Genomic DNA, 11,489 nt, shown 5'->3' on the forward strand with positions numbered 1-11,489 from the left:
CCGTCCAGATATTGCCCTCCTCTGGTTCCTCATCCCTTTCAAAGCTGCAAAGCACCTGGTGTGTGACCAGTACAGGTGGCTGACCATCAAGATCGTCACCGCTCTCCTGCTGCTGGCCATCTTGGGTCTTTTCCTGTACAACATGCCCGGTTACATGGTGAAGAAGATGCTGGGGGCCTGAGATATCTGCTGGATTTTGCTATTTCACACACAAAGCAATCATTTCAGTTGTAATTTGCCCTTGTGTTCTCAAAAAGGATCATTTGCCACTTGACACAGGACAGCATCAAGTTGTAGATTATAAGCATTAGAATGGCTTCAACTCATTCTCATATTTACATGTAATCACTAAAATCCATCACTGTAATGTAGTGGTGCAAGTTTGTTATTATTTCACAATGATGGTTAGTTTTATCCTACTCAAATGGTTACTATTATTACTACTATTATTGCGGTTGTCGTGGTTGTTGCTGTTGTAAGACTGTCACCTTTGTGCTGATTTATTTTGAACTGAACAGTGTGCAGTATTTGATCTCGTCTGATTTGTCTTTTGAATTTGTGAATAAAGTGACAACTCCAAACGTTTGTAATCTTAACATCATCTGTCCGGTCATCTGTTCACAGGCAGGGTGGTGACAGCAGCTTTCATGTTTTAGGGCCTTAAACGCATGATGTTTATTGACAGCTGAGAAAAGAAGATCTCGGTCTTCATATGCGAACAAACAATAAGTAATTCTGGGGGGATGTTTTTGATAAAATGTAGCCCATGTACTGCTTATGTGCTGTTTGAGTTTCATACATTACACAGTGCTGAGATGGGGGATAGTTGTTTGAAGTGGTGAGCAGGCAAGGACTGACCTGATTGATTGAAATCTAATCAATACGGTGCAGTCAAGTGTAGCTGTAGTTGGAGAAGGTGGGAATCGAGATAATAAAGTGGAATGCAGAGAAAGCTACAAAAAGGTTGCCATTTTCTGAAGAACTAAAGATAAATTAATTGGAGGATGCGGGCATCGATCCCGCTACCTCTCGCATGCTAAGCGAGCGCTCTACCATTTGAGCTAATCCCCCTACGTCATCGCTTTCAAGACGTCGATATTCAGCGACATTACTAAACATAAATATAGTCAGGATTTTGTGTTAATTGATGTGTAATTGTTAGTTAATGTTTTCTAGAACTATGTAGTCCATTGTCCCCCCTCACAGCACATCCCAACACATTTGTGGTGCTGTGCTGCCATCTGCTGGTCCCAGAGGGGAAAAACAACATACTGCCGTTTTTCTACGTGCGTCCGAAAACTGCCGTTAATTCTCTCATGGTGATTAATGGTGATTCGACCGAGCAAGGGCGTAGCAATGAGTTTAACATTGGGGGGGCACGCATATCGGAAACGTGACAGATCCCTAAAAAGTTTTAAGCAGAAGTATGTCGAGTCGAGAATTAATTTCTCCACGTAAAATAATCGGTCCATCATTCTCCATTTGCAAGGACGGTGAAGCTCCGGTTGGGTCACTCACCGGTAGGTTCATCTTCGAGGCAAAGGAGTGGAAGTTTTGATACGTTAGACCAGAAGAACTTGCAGATCACAGCAGTACGTTAGAGGGTTAGGAATACGATTGATAAGCTGGAAATTTTTGTATGAAGTCAGTGACGCCGTGTAGAAATGCCATCTCGTTCGTAGGCTCTCCTTAAACATGTTTCCCTAACGTGGCAAATGACTTCGCAGTTTTTTCTGGATAAAAAGTACAGTTTCGTCGTTTACAGTTCCCTCAAAGTGCTCTTTCGTCGTTACCAGAGAGACTGGCAAAGAAAAAAAACAATAATTGGAGGATGCGGGCATCGATCCCGCTACCTCTCGCATGCTAAGCGAGCGCTCTACCATTTGAGCTAATCCCCCGTTAGCTCCCATAACAATGTGAGCTAACAAAAAAGGTCTATTCTCGCTGATTATTGGTGTGATAATCGGAGACTTTCTATTTGGATGGTTAGTGAAGTACAACGAATACGGTCTCAGTCTTTAGACGAACGTTTTTTGCAAGCGGAATACGCTTTGGACGAAATGCAATGCCACTGAAATCAAACCTGTTTGCTGACGCAACGTTTTCCAACGTAATTTTACAACGTTAGCTTAGCGTACAACTACAAAAACACTCACCGCTGCTGTTTATATTTTTGGTGAAGCTTACATAAAACCACTTCCAATATTTCTTGGCAGTCAGCTAAGTACTACATTCAATATTTGGCTGTTTTGGAACTAGAAAGTGGAAACATGGGACTCGAACCGGCGACTCCTCGGTGTCAACAAACCCGTTGAAACTCTGACCTGTATATAAAGAGAGGCGTTAGGCTCGTTCAGACCAGCTACCCTGCAGCTTTCCTTAAATTGAAACAGAGTATCAAGACATACACACACATTGTGGCATCACAAATACATTCTCACTCAAAATAAACCACTTCCATTTATTTCACAACTGTTTATTTATTCAAAACTCAAAAGATGAGTGTTTCGTAGATGTTTACATGGTCAATGAATGCAAGTTCCAGAGCAGACGACAGCCAGTTTTCAAAACAGAATAGCCGGGGAAGGACAAGGAGACTTCCTTGGTTTAACTGGATGCAAATGTTGACCAGTCGGCTGGTCTCTTTCTACTAACTTTCTTCCAAACTACAACTCATACGCCCTGGGCAACCCGTAACAGCAAATTAAAAGTGCAAACACAAGATTAGCAGGAAAAACATGATAAAAGCTGTCATGTCAAAATGCGTTTGTATTAATTCAGTGTCAGGCTCGCTTATATTTTAGAATAAAACATTAGAACTGCTACAATCTATAACCATGTTGTCAGTCTGCAGGTGGCTTTCCACCTCTAAATTTTAAACTTGTAGGCTTCTGCATGTCCGCCTAAAAGATACCACTGCAATTATCCAGGATCGTGCGACATCGGACAAAATCTCCACACAAAATACATACATATACAAAATATCACTCATTCACAGTCAATGTGTAACATTCTCATGCTCAGATATGTTGCTGATCAATAACGAATAATCGCACAGCACTGATCATATGCCTTGAGTCATTACACCGGAGAATTTCCTTCATTTTTTCTACATGCCACAAACCCACCATAACTGAAAAGCTTGATGCTGACTCAAGCACAAACCATAACTGAAAGAACACACACGGCCTCAGCTTTCAATTCATGTACAGTAGGTTTTGCACCAATTTTGCTACAGAAAGTTAATCTAAATGAAATATAAGTTAAATAAATAAGAAACTGTTATTAAAAAGTCACTTTTGTTACAGTTTTAGTTGCTCTGGGAGTGTCCTGATGGCACATTGGAGCAGCGTTGTTCTGTGCTCTAATAGAAGTATCACAGCACACCAAAGCCAAATAAATAACTCCATAAAGAGCAAAGACATTGTTCTCTCGGAAATCGCAATGTCGCTAATATTTACAGACTTAATATTCACTGTTTTGCCATAACAACCTCCATGCCAGGCTCGGTTCTGCCTTACTCATGCTGGAATAACTGGGATATGTGGTACGTTACTGTTACTGTGTAAGTGGAGGCAGGGAGGGAGGAGCAGCAAATGATGATGCAGACTAGTTGTGTACAGCATGTAGACGGCCAGAGGGCGGATGGGGGAAGGTTACGAACAGATATACATATGAGAAAGAAAGGAAACGACAGAGAGCGGGGATAATGGAGAGGACTCAGAGAGCGTGCAGAGTAGAAAACAAATGAGGGCAAAAAGAAAAGGAAAGGGAAGATGGAGACGTTGGAGGGGAGAGAAATGAAGCTTTCAGTATTCGTCCTGGTCCAGGTGAGCTTGTTCATCGAGGTCTTCATCCTCCGGAGGCGCAAAGCCTTCCTGAAACACAGAGGAAATAAAAAATATAACTCAGGTTTTTTTTTCATTTTCTGTTAACCATAACATTTTCCTGATCAATGGAGACCACAGAGATAAACAATGTCCTCACTGTTGTGGCTGTAAAATAGTGAATAAAAATTTTTTTGAGCATCACAAACCCCCTAAAATGCCTCTTTCAATATCAGAATCAGGAAATCTAGAAGAGAAGCACGATTAAATTATTTTATCCCATTCATGAGTGCGTGGAGCAAAACAGGAAGTCAGCCGGCTCGCTCAGCAGCAGCCTCGGACACACGTTCTCGGTCACATGTGAGTGTGAGGAACGTATGTGCCCGGTGAGGAACTGCCATAGGATTGAATGGGGTGCTTCTCCTGTCCTAGTCATCTGCGTTACAAACGTCTCAAAATCATTACAAATTTAAATGGGATTTTGAATTAGGTCTACGTTTTCCTTCAGCTGTGGAATCACTTCGACTCTGTATTAAGCCACTCTGGGTAAAGAACACGCAGGTTGAAGCGGTGCAGCGCAGCCTGTATTTGTCGCTGATAATGCGCAGGTACCTCTGTGGCGTAGAGAATGTTGATTATCCTGCTGAGGATGGGGTTGTTTTCACTCTCGTGTTCCTGGCAGATCAGCTCAATGTCCCGTAGCTTGCTGAAGTAGAAGTCCCTCTCCTTCTCTAGTCCGTCTACGGTCAACTTCAACTCCATCAGCTTCGGGAGGAAAGAGAAACAAACAGTGAGCGAGCGTGCATGTGAATGCACAGAGAATCCACAGACATGAGACAGGAAAGGGGTTAGATAAGAGTCGACCTGTTGATTTAGCTCCATGATCTCAGCATCACTGCCCCCGTTTCTAGACAAGGATGGATTCTTCCTCATAGCCGGAGTGTTGTGTTGGACCCTCTGTGGTGTTGGCATGTTTTTGGGAACTGTTGGAGACGTCCTCTGTGGTCCTGGGGAGACGATCAGAGATGTTCGTCACTTGATTTAAAAAGGATTTACCGTGTTGATATTGGCTTTGTAGCATTGTGGCGATGGGTATAGCACATTATAGAGAGCTGATGTGATCAGCTTATAGCATAATGTTGTGCCTTTGATATGCCATTTTTGTGAAAGGATTTGGAATTGTTTTTACAACAGAATAGAAAACACACAAATTTGGGTTGCCAGATTTAAAAAAAAAAACACGTATTAAATAAAAACTTACCAAATGCTTTGAAAGTGGCTGAATCAAAAAAGAAAAAAAAAAACCCTGCGTCCTGCCAAACCTCTATAAGTGCTTCAGCAGAGGTGTTTCAGATAAACTCAAAACATGCCAACACTCACGGTTTTGAAAACGAATGCAGTCACTTTTACAACCACACCGCTTGCCTGTGACTAAGTCACAAAGCAAGCTTATGCCACACTACAAGTCAAATTAGATGTTCGCCATGATTTTCAAGCAAAAAGCTTTCACAGAGACATAGCAAGGCGGCTCAGGCTGACGCTACTCTTGTTAGTACAATGAGACAAACTCTCATGTCGATCGGTGCAGCTTTCAGGGAGCGATGGAGCGGCAGCAGTGTTGCATCAGCTGCTCGATGCAGGACACCGAAGAAAAAAGTTGCATGTGATTCATCTGTAGGTCTCCCGGCGACACCGGTCGTGACCAATTGGAATTGGGAAAGCAAATTGCAGTTGGAGTTGCATGTTGCGGATTTCCAGGCCCGCTAATGCTGCATCCCAGGAGTCGCTGTGGTGAATACTACAATCCCACCAGTGACTCAGTCGTACCTACACAGCGTCATGTTGCTTGTGAATGCCGGGCAGTGAGATGGATCTAAGAAGACAGCAGTCATTCTGTGAATCGTGCTGCTCACACCACTTGCTTGCAGGGAGCGCTTTTGAGCCATCCAAAGCTCAGGAAGGCCGTGCAGCGAAAGCGAAACTGTTTTGGTTTACCTGGGTTTCTCTTTGGTTTGTGGATAAAGTGATCACCTGGGTTGGGGGCAGGGGCCACGTCCTGCCCCTGTCTGGCTAGTAAAGGGTCATACTCCTTCCCGTCGTAGTTGGCGTCGAAGAACTTCTTGAACCACTGCACGAATTCAAAGTTGTCCTGGAACTTCCCTTTTACGAGCTTTTCTACAGGAATAATCTGGAGGACGGAAACAGGAAATGCTTGAATAGCTCCATGTGACGTAGCAGGAAAATGAAACAATAAATCACCTCGATCAAAAATATATGTGAGATAAAAGTATTCTGACTTTGTCGACACTCATCCTCTTGAACGCCGCCTGAAGAACTTTGAAGTTGTGTATAAATTCGTGCTCCAGCTTGGCTTGAAATTTGACCTTCTTCAGAAGGATACAACCCGGAAACAACATGTCCATGAACTGGCAGTATGCCGCTCCTGGAAAGCACAGAGGCGCAACAATTAGCCTTTGCTGTCTTGCTCTTTTTTTTTTTTTTACACGTCGACCGCTATGGAATCAAAGCTTTAGCCTCACCTGAGCAGAGCTGTTCGATCTTCGTGTAGGTGAGATGCAAAGAATCGTTGACCCATGCCAGCATGTCATGTCGGCTGAGGTTGTCAATGGACACAGATGTGGCGTACACATTCACTGCCATCCCCTACCTGAAACAAACAGCACAAGAAGAGCGAAGGAGTCATTCAGGTGGACTTTGTTGTTTATCTGTCGGCCGACAGCTCGAAACCATGTCACCATCAATGCAACTTGGTTGGAAGTTAGTTCACAGGCCGAAGAACAGCACATCTCCACCAATCATATTTCAAACTGATTACTTGATCTGTCTTTGATTGGCCACTGTATGTAAACAAATACACATGACTGCACTTATACAATCAAGTGGGGCCTCCTCCCTTGACTAAACCAAGCAGCCCATCCACTGATCATCCCTGCAACCTTTACCCAACCTACCAGATATCTTAGAGGAATAGAAATGATAGCCGTCTCAGAAAATATCATGGTATCACATTATTATTATTATCAGTTTCAATGACCCTTAAAGGCACGAAAACAGTAGTGAAACCTGAACAAACACTTCATTATAATTTCACAAAACATTTTGCCCCATGTATTTAATATGCTAACACTAATACAGTAGAATTCGATAAATATTTCTTGTAACATTAACATAATAGAATTCAATAGTGTAAATAAGCAAATGTACATGGTATCATACCACAGTGCAACGTGAAACAGCTTTGATCAATGTGCAAACCCTAAATGCGCCTATAAAATGTCCCAAAATACTGAAGAAATGTCTTAAAATAACTTGTTTTGTCTGCTGAACAATCCAAAACCCAGAAATCATTAATTTACAATCACGCAAAACACAGAAAAACAGCAAATCCTCACAGAGAGAAGCTGGAACGAGGGATGTTTGCTATTTTTGACTCAGTTAACAGATAACTGATGATCAAAATAGTTGCTGATTAATTTTCTGTCCTCGCGTCGATTGATTGGCTGATTGTTTCAGCTCCGGACGTAATCGTGGACCTGCCTTATTGGACTAATTTTAATTGATTCATTTCTTGAGCTAACTGTTGGTGTCAGGTGTGCTACAGCAGCGTCAGATCCATCGATGGTCGATGCAAACTGTTGCAGGTATCTGTCAGTGTGTTGGAGGAATTCACTTTCTGGAGGATTCTACCATTACGTCCTGAGGGGTAGAGATTTTGGGCTGGGTCAGGAGCTGCTGCGGCTGCGGGCCTGCAAACCCACTGAGACCGGTGACACTGGCCTGTGGGAGACGTGCTTGAGTTTGGACTGTAAACACAACGCCTGACAAGCATCTTTAGTTTCAGTTTTAATCTACAGATGTGTTGTGAGCGTAATCCTCCCTAGATTAAACAGAAATACCCTGATGTTTGTGAGCAGCTTTACACATCTGGCAGCAGCAGCCTCCTCTGTGCTCACTTTGCCTGCCCGATAAACCCTCCCGCTGGTGTCATGTCAGGAGGGGGCCTGTGACACCTTCACATCCCCCGCAGTAAAAGTGCACATTAAACACAAGCAAGTCGTAAACGGCGAAATGATGATTATAAAGGTCACACACCGCCCTCTGTGTGTGTGTGTGTGTGTGTGTGTGTGTGTGCAGGTTGACAGCCAGAGAGTGCGTCCGCATTTCTCACTAATAACAACTGAATCACGCACACCTGCAACGTAAGCCGTGATTTTCTGGGATAACACTAACAATATTGTGCACGCACCTTCTGCAGCGTGCGCTACACCGGCGGTCTCCCACGGGGCTCGGCGAGCCTACAATTACACGTTAATGACTTACAACCATGTAACCAGCAATAAAACGCGTAATCAGACAAAACCACGAGTGCCCAGCTGCAATAACGAGCGCAGGGCTCGCAGTGCGCGTGATTTCTAATAAAAATGAAGGTTCTTCCCAGAGCGGCGCACCAAAGAGGAGTCAGTCTATTCTCCAAAAATCAGCCGGGCCTTTGACAAAGCTCCCATAATGACTGCAGCAAAAAAAAATCCAGCGTGCAAAACCCCGATATCAGGCGAGAACGAAACGGGCTGGGGGGGAGGCTGACGTTTCAAGCCTGAGAAGAGAACAATAAATGCGGCCGTGTGCGTTTCGGTTAAAAACCCGCAACGCGGCTTGCTGCTCCGCTAGCGGCCCCCCTCTACAGGCCTCCCGGAATACCTCAGGAGTGCCAGTGCACGGGAAATATCCCCGCTGCATGGGAATAAAACGCGGCGGCAGACACGCGCACAAAGGAAGGAATAAGCGCGCTCGGCGGAGGCTTCATGCGGTGATACTCACTGTATTCAGGAGCGTCTGTGTTGTTATCACGCTGGCAGTAACCCGTCTGTCAATGCCCGTTGCCGTCGTCGTTGTCAGACCCTGCTGGGTGCAGCGCTTGGTAACGGGCCGCCCTGTCTGGGGCTGCAACAATCCAGCTCCGACCGCGCATGCGCCCGGCTCCATGCTGTTAAAGGTTCATTATAAATAGGACTTTGGCCTGTTCCAGCTAAGAGACACATGATGTGTCTGGTTGGATTTTTAGGGCCTGCTGGTGAGGCTTCCGTGAGGTCAGACTACACCAAAACAATAATAATGCTTTATCTGCTGCAGGGTAAGAAATGTCAGCAACAGTGGTGGAAGAGGAATTCAGATCCTTCACTCAAGTAAAAGTGCAAATACAACACTATTATTTTCAATATCAGTTAATCCGGCAATTAGTTTCGCTATTAATCAGTTAAATTATGTTGCCTAAAACTGTGAAAATCCATCCATCCATCACAGATGCTTAAAGAAAGTGATGTTTTCAACAGCAGTCAGAATCAGAATCAGAATTGGCTTTATTGGCCAAGTTTGTGTAAACATACAAGGAATTTGACTCCGGTTTAAAAAAAAATAGAAAATTATGAATATATACAAAGAAGACCCCAAATACATTTAGTTTTCAATGACAGAAAAAGAAAATCCTCATATTGGACCAGCTGAGGTCAAAGAATAAGGGGAGTATTTGCTTGAAAAATTGCTTGAATTATTGTTTTTCAAATCAATCGCCAATTATATTCCTGTTGACCGACTCATTGATCGATCGACTGCCCGTTTCAGCTTGAGTCACAATGTGACAGCAAAGCTTTGACTAGTATCAAAAGTCAAAGAAACGTCTCCTGTGAGAGATGTAATTTACAGTTCGGTAGGTTAGTCCAGTGGTTCCCAATGTAGGGGTCTGGCCCCTCACAAGGGTCACGAGATAAATCTGAGGGGTTGTGAGATGATTAAATCAGCTGCTTCACAAATGTGTATATATTCTTTTGGCCCTCAAACAGTCATTTAACCAACATAAAACTTCTACATCTGAGGAAGCAGAGAAGGGAAATCAGTTACTGGTGAGTCTGTTAATAAGTCACAAAGATCTGAAATGTGACAACAGATCCCAACCAGAAGCTTGCTGTTCTGTTAGAGTTTAACAGTACCCAGCTATGGTTATAGAATAAATGCAGTGGAGTGAGAAGTATAATATTTCCCTCTGAGATGAAGTGAAGTAGCATGAAATGAAAGCAGGGTATGAGTGCAGCAATCAGACACAGGATCCAGCTGGAGATTTCATTGTGGTTTATTTGCACTCAAATCATGTGATAAAGAGCTGCAAGACGAAACAAGGGCTAAAAGGAACTCAGTGTGACGACACATTGTTCAGCACCAGTGTACGTTTGGGAGGGGGAAGACACGGCGAGATTTACCGGAGCTCCTAAAGATCAGACGTGAAAATAAACCGAACCGACGGGACTTTTACTGTGACGTGGTCTCCTGAACAGAACCGGGTCTCCAAACGTGATCGAAAAATCTTGTGCGCACCCCTGCTTTACACTGCAGTGTTGACAAAAATGTGACAAAATGACTGAGACGGTTATTCACAAGGGAAACTCTGCAACTAAAGACAAACAATAAAAATAGAGTAGTAGTGTCAGTGCTGAGCTCTCAGTGACGCGGAGGCATCTGATGCCCTGAACAAACGGCACTGACTGACCAACATGTCTGCTGTTTACCTTCTCTGTATGCTTCACAGTGGTGTGTTACAGTCAGAGGGACATTTGAAAACCTGCCGTTTCAGACCAGAGCGCATCAAAGCTGTAAAGAAACGACAGCGGTCGACATGCCGTGATCTGCACCGGCGGCGTGGGACGATGTGTTTGTGGGTGTCGGTGTTCTCAGGTGAGAAAAAGGCAAGTTTGGGTGAGACTTTTTGCTCTCTGTGGAAAATGGATGCTGCGACATCAGTGCTTCTTACAGTAGTTGTAGCTCTGCTACCATGCACAGTACACACAGCGTAGGTTCATTCACATTTGGTGGGGGTGGAACAGAAGTCTATTCTGCTATAAGGCTGTAAACATGATCTGAAACGCTAATCTGGCGACGACACTGAACGAAAACACCTCATTCTGACTTCAGCAAATAATTCTAACACACATTAGCATCGACGGGAAACACAAACACAAATAATAATGAAATATAAAAAATAAATAAAACAGACGCATTTAAAAGTTTAGCTTCCTTTCTTTCATGAGTTGGTCAACTGCAACCAGATTTTTCAGAAGTGACATATTTCCTGTCATGCCTTTGACACTCTTGCAACAATCCTTACATTTCATTCGCGACGGCTCGCAGTAAAAAGACATTTGTGACATTTGTGACATTAAATCATGTAAAAAGGCATCTAAATAGTACATGATACAAGTGCAAAATCGTATTTTACAGTGAGGTAACACAATCGCATCGTAAAAACCATGACTCACCTTCATACTCCTAAAACTATGAGTAACATATTCCCCCTAACATGATCCATCGGCCAAAGTAATTCACTTTTTTTTACTTGCTGCTTATATTTGGTTAACATTTGACTGAAATTTGGTAGCTACAACCACTTTGCAATACTTGATCCCATATTCCAGTTTTATTACGGCAATGTCACACTGTTTAATGTTTTACGGTCCTACGTAACTGTGCTGAGTTCAAAATAAAAACACGACTTCATTACCCCCCCACACACACATTCTAAACAAGTCATCTTGCTTGGCCATACGTTTCCCTCCGGTATCATTCTTCCGCTTCACGTGACGGCCGTCCCGCTGG

At 43.5% G+C, this 11,489-nt stretch overlaps 1 protein-coding gene and 2 non-coding genes across 4 annotated transcripts; all 3 read right to left on the reverse strand.

The window, feature by feature from the left end:
- Positions 1-998: 998 nt before the first annotated feature.
- On the reverse strand, positions 999-1,071 carry trnaa-agc. The gene has a single exon. It is a non-coding gene; the product is annotated as a tRNA-Ala (tRNA).
- A 754-nt stretch (positions 1,072-1,825) lies between these two features.
- Positions 1,826-1,898, reverse strand: trnaa-agc. The gene has a single exon. It is a non-coding gene; the product is annotated as a tRNA-Ala (tRNA).
- A 637-nt stretch (positions 1,899-2,535) lies between these two features.
- On the reverse strand, positions 2,536-8,772 carry mapre3a (microtubule-associated protein, RP/EB family, member 3a). Of its 2 annotated transcripts, none has more exons than XM_041953903.1 (7): positions 8,667-8,772; positions 6,368-6,495; positions 6,125-6,270; positions 5,859-6,015; positions 4,692-4,834; positions 4,440-4,592; positions 2,536-3,878 (listed from the first exon to the last, which is right to left on the reverse strand). In XM_041953903.1, exons 2-7 carry the CDS (start codon positions 6,486-6,488, stop codon positions 3,810-3,812), a joined length of 789 nt encoding a protein of 262 aa, XP_041809837.1. In that variant the 5' UTR covers positions 6,489-6,495; positions 8,667-8,772; the 3' UTR covers positions 2,536-3,809. The 2 variants fall into 2 exon arrangements, with proteins under 2 accessions (XP_041809837.1, XP_041809836.1); XM_041953902.1 differs by having other exon boundaries at positions 5,823-6,015.
- Positions 8,773-11,489: the final 2,717 nt, after the last annotated feature.

This window comes from Chelmon rostratus, chromosome 15 (genome assembly GCF_017976325.1).
Source record: "Chelmon rostratus isolate fCheRos1 chromosome 15, fCheRos1.pri, whole genome shotgun sequence".
Taxonomy (NCBI): Eukaryota; Metazoa; Chordata; class Actinopteri; order Chaetodontiformes; family Chaetodontidae; genus Chelmon; species Chelmon rostratus.

Excerpts from the sequence above, each read along its gene's own strand:
- mapre3a (XM_041953902.1), bottom strand. The coding sequence starts at position 6,488 with ATGGCAGTGAATGTGTACGCCACATCTGTGTCCATTGACAACCTCAGC. Across the intron at positions 6,271-6,367 it reads GATCGAACAGCTCTGCTCAG|GAGCGGCATACTGCCAGTTC; the intron begins GTGAGGCTAAAG and ends TGTGCTTTCCAG. Across the intron at positions 4,593-4,691 it reads TCATGGAGCTAAATCAACAG|CTGATGGAGTTGAAGTTGAC; the intron begins GTCGACTCTTAT and ends TTCCTCCCGAAG.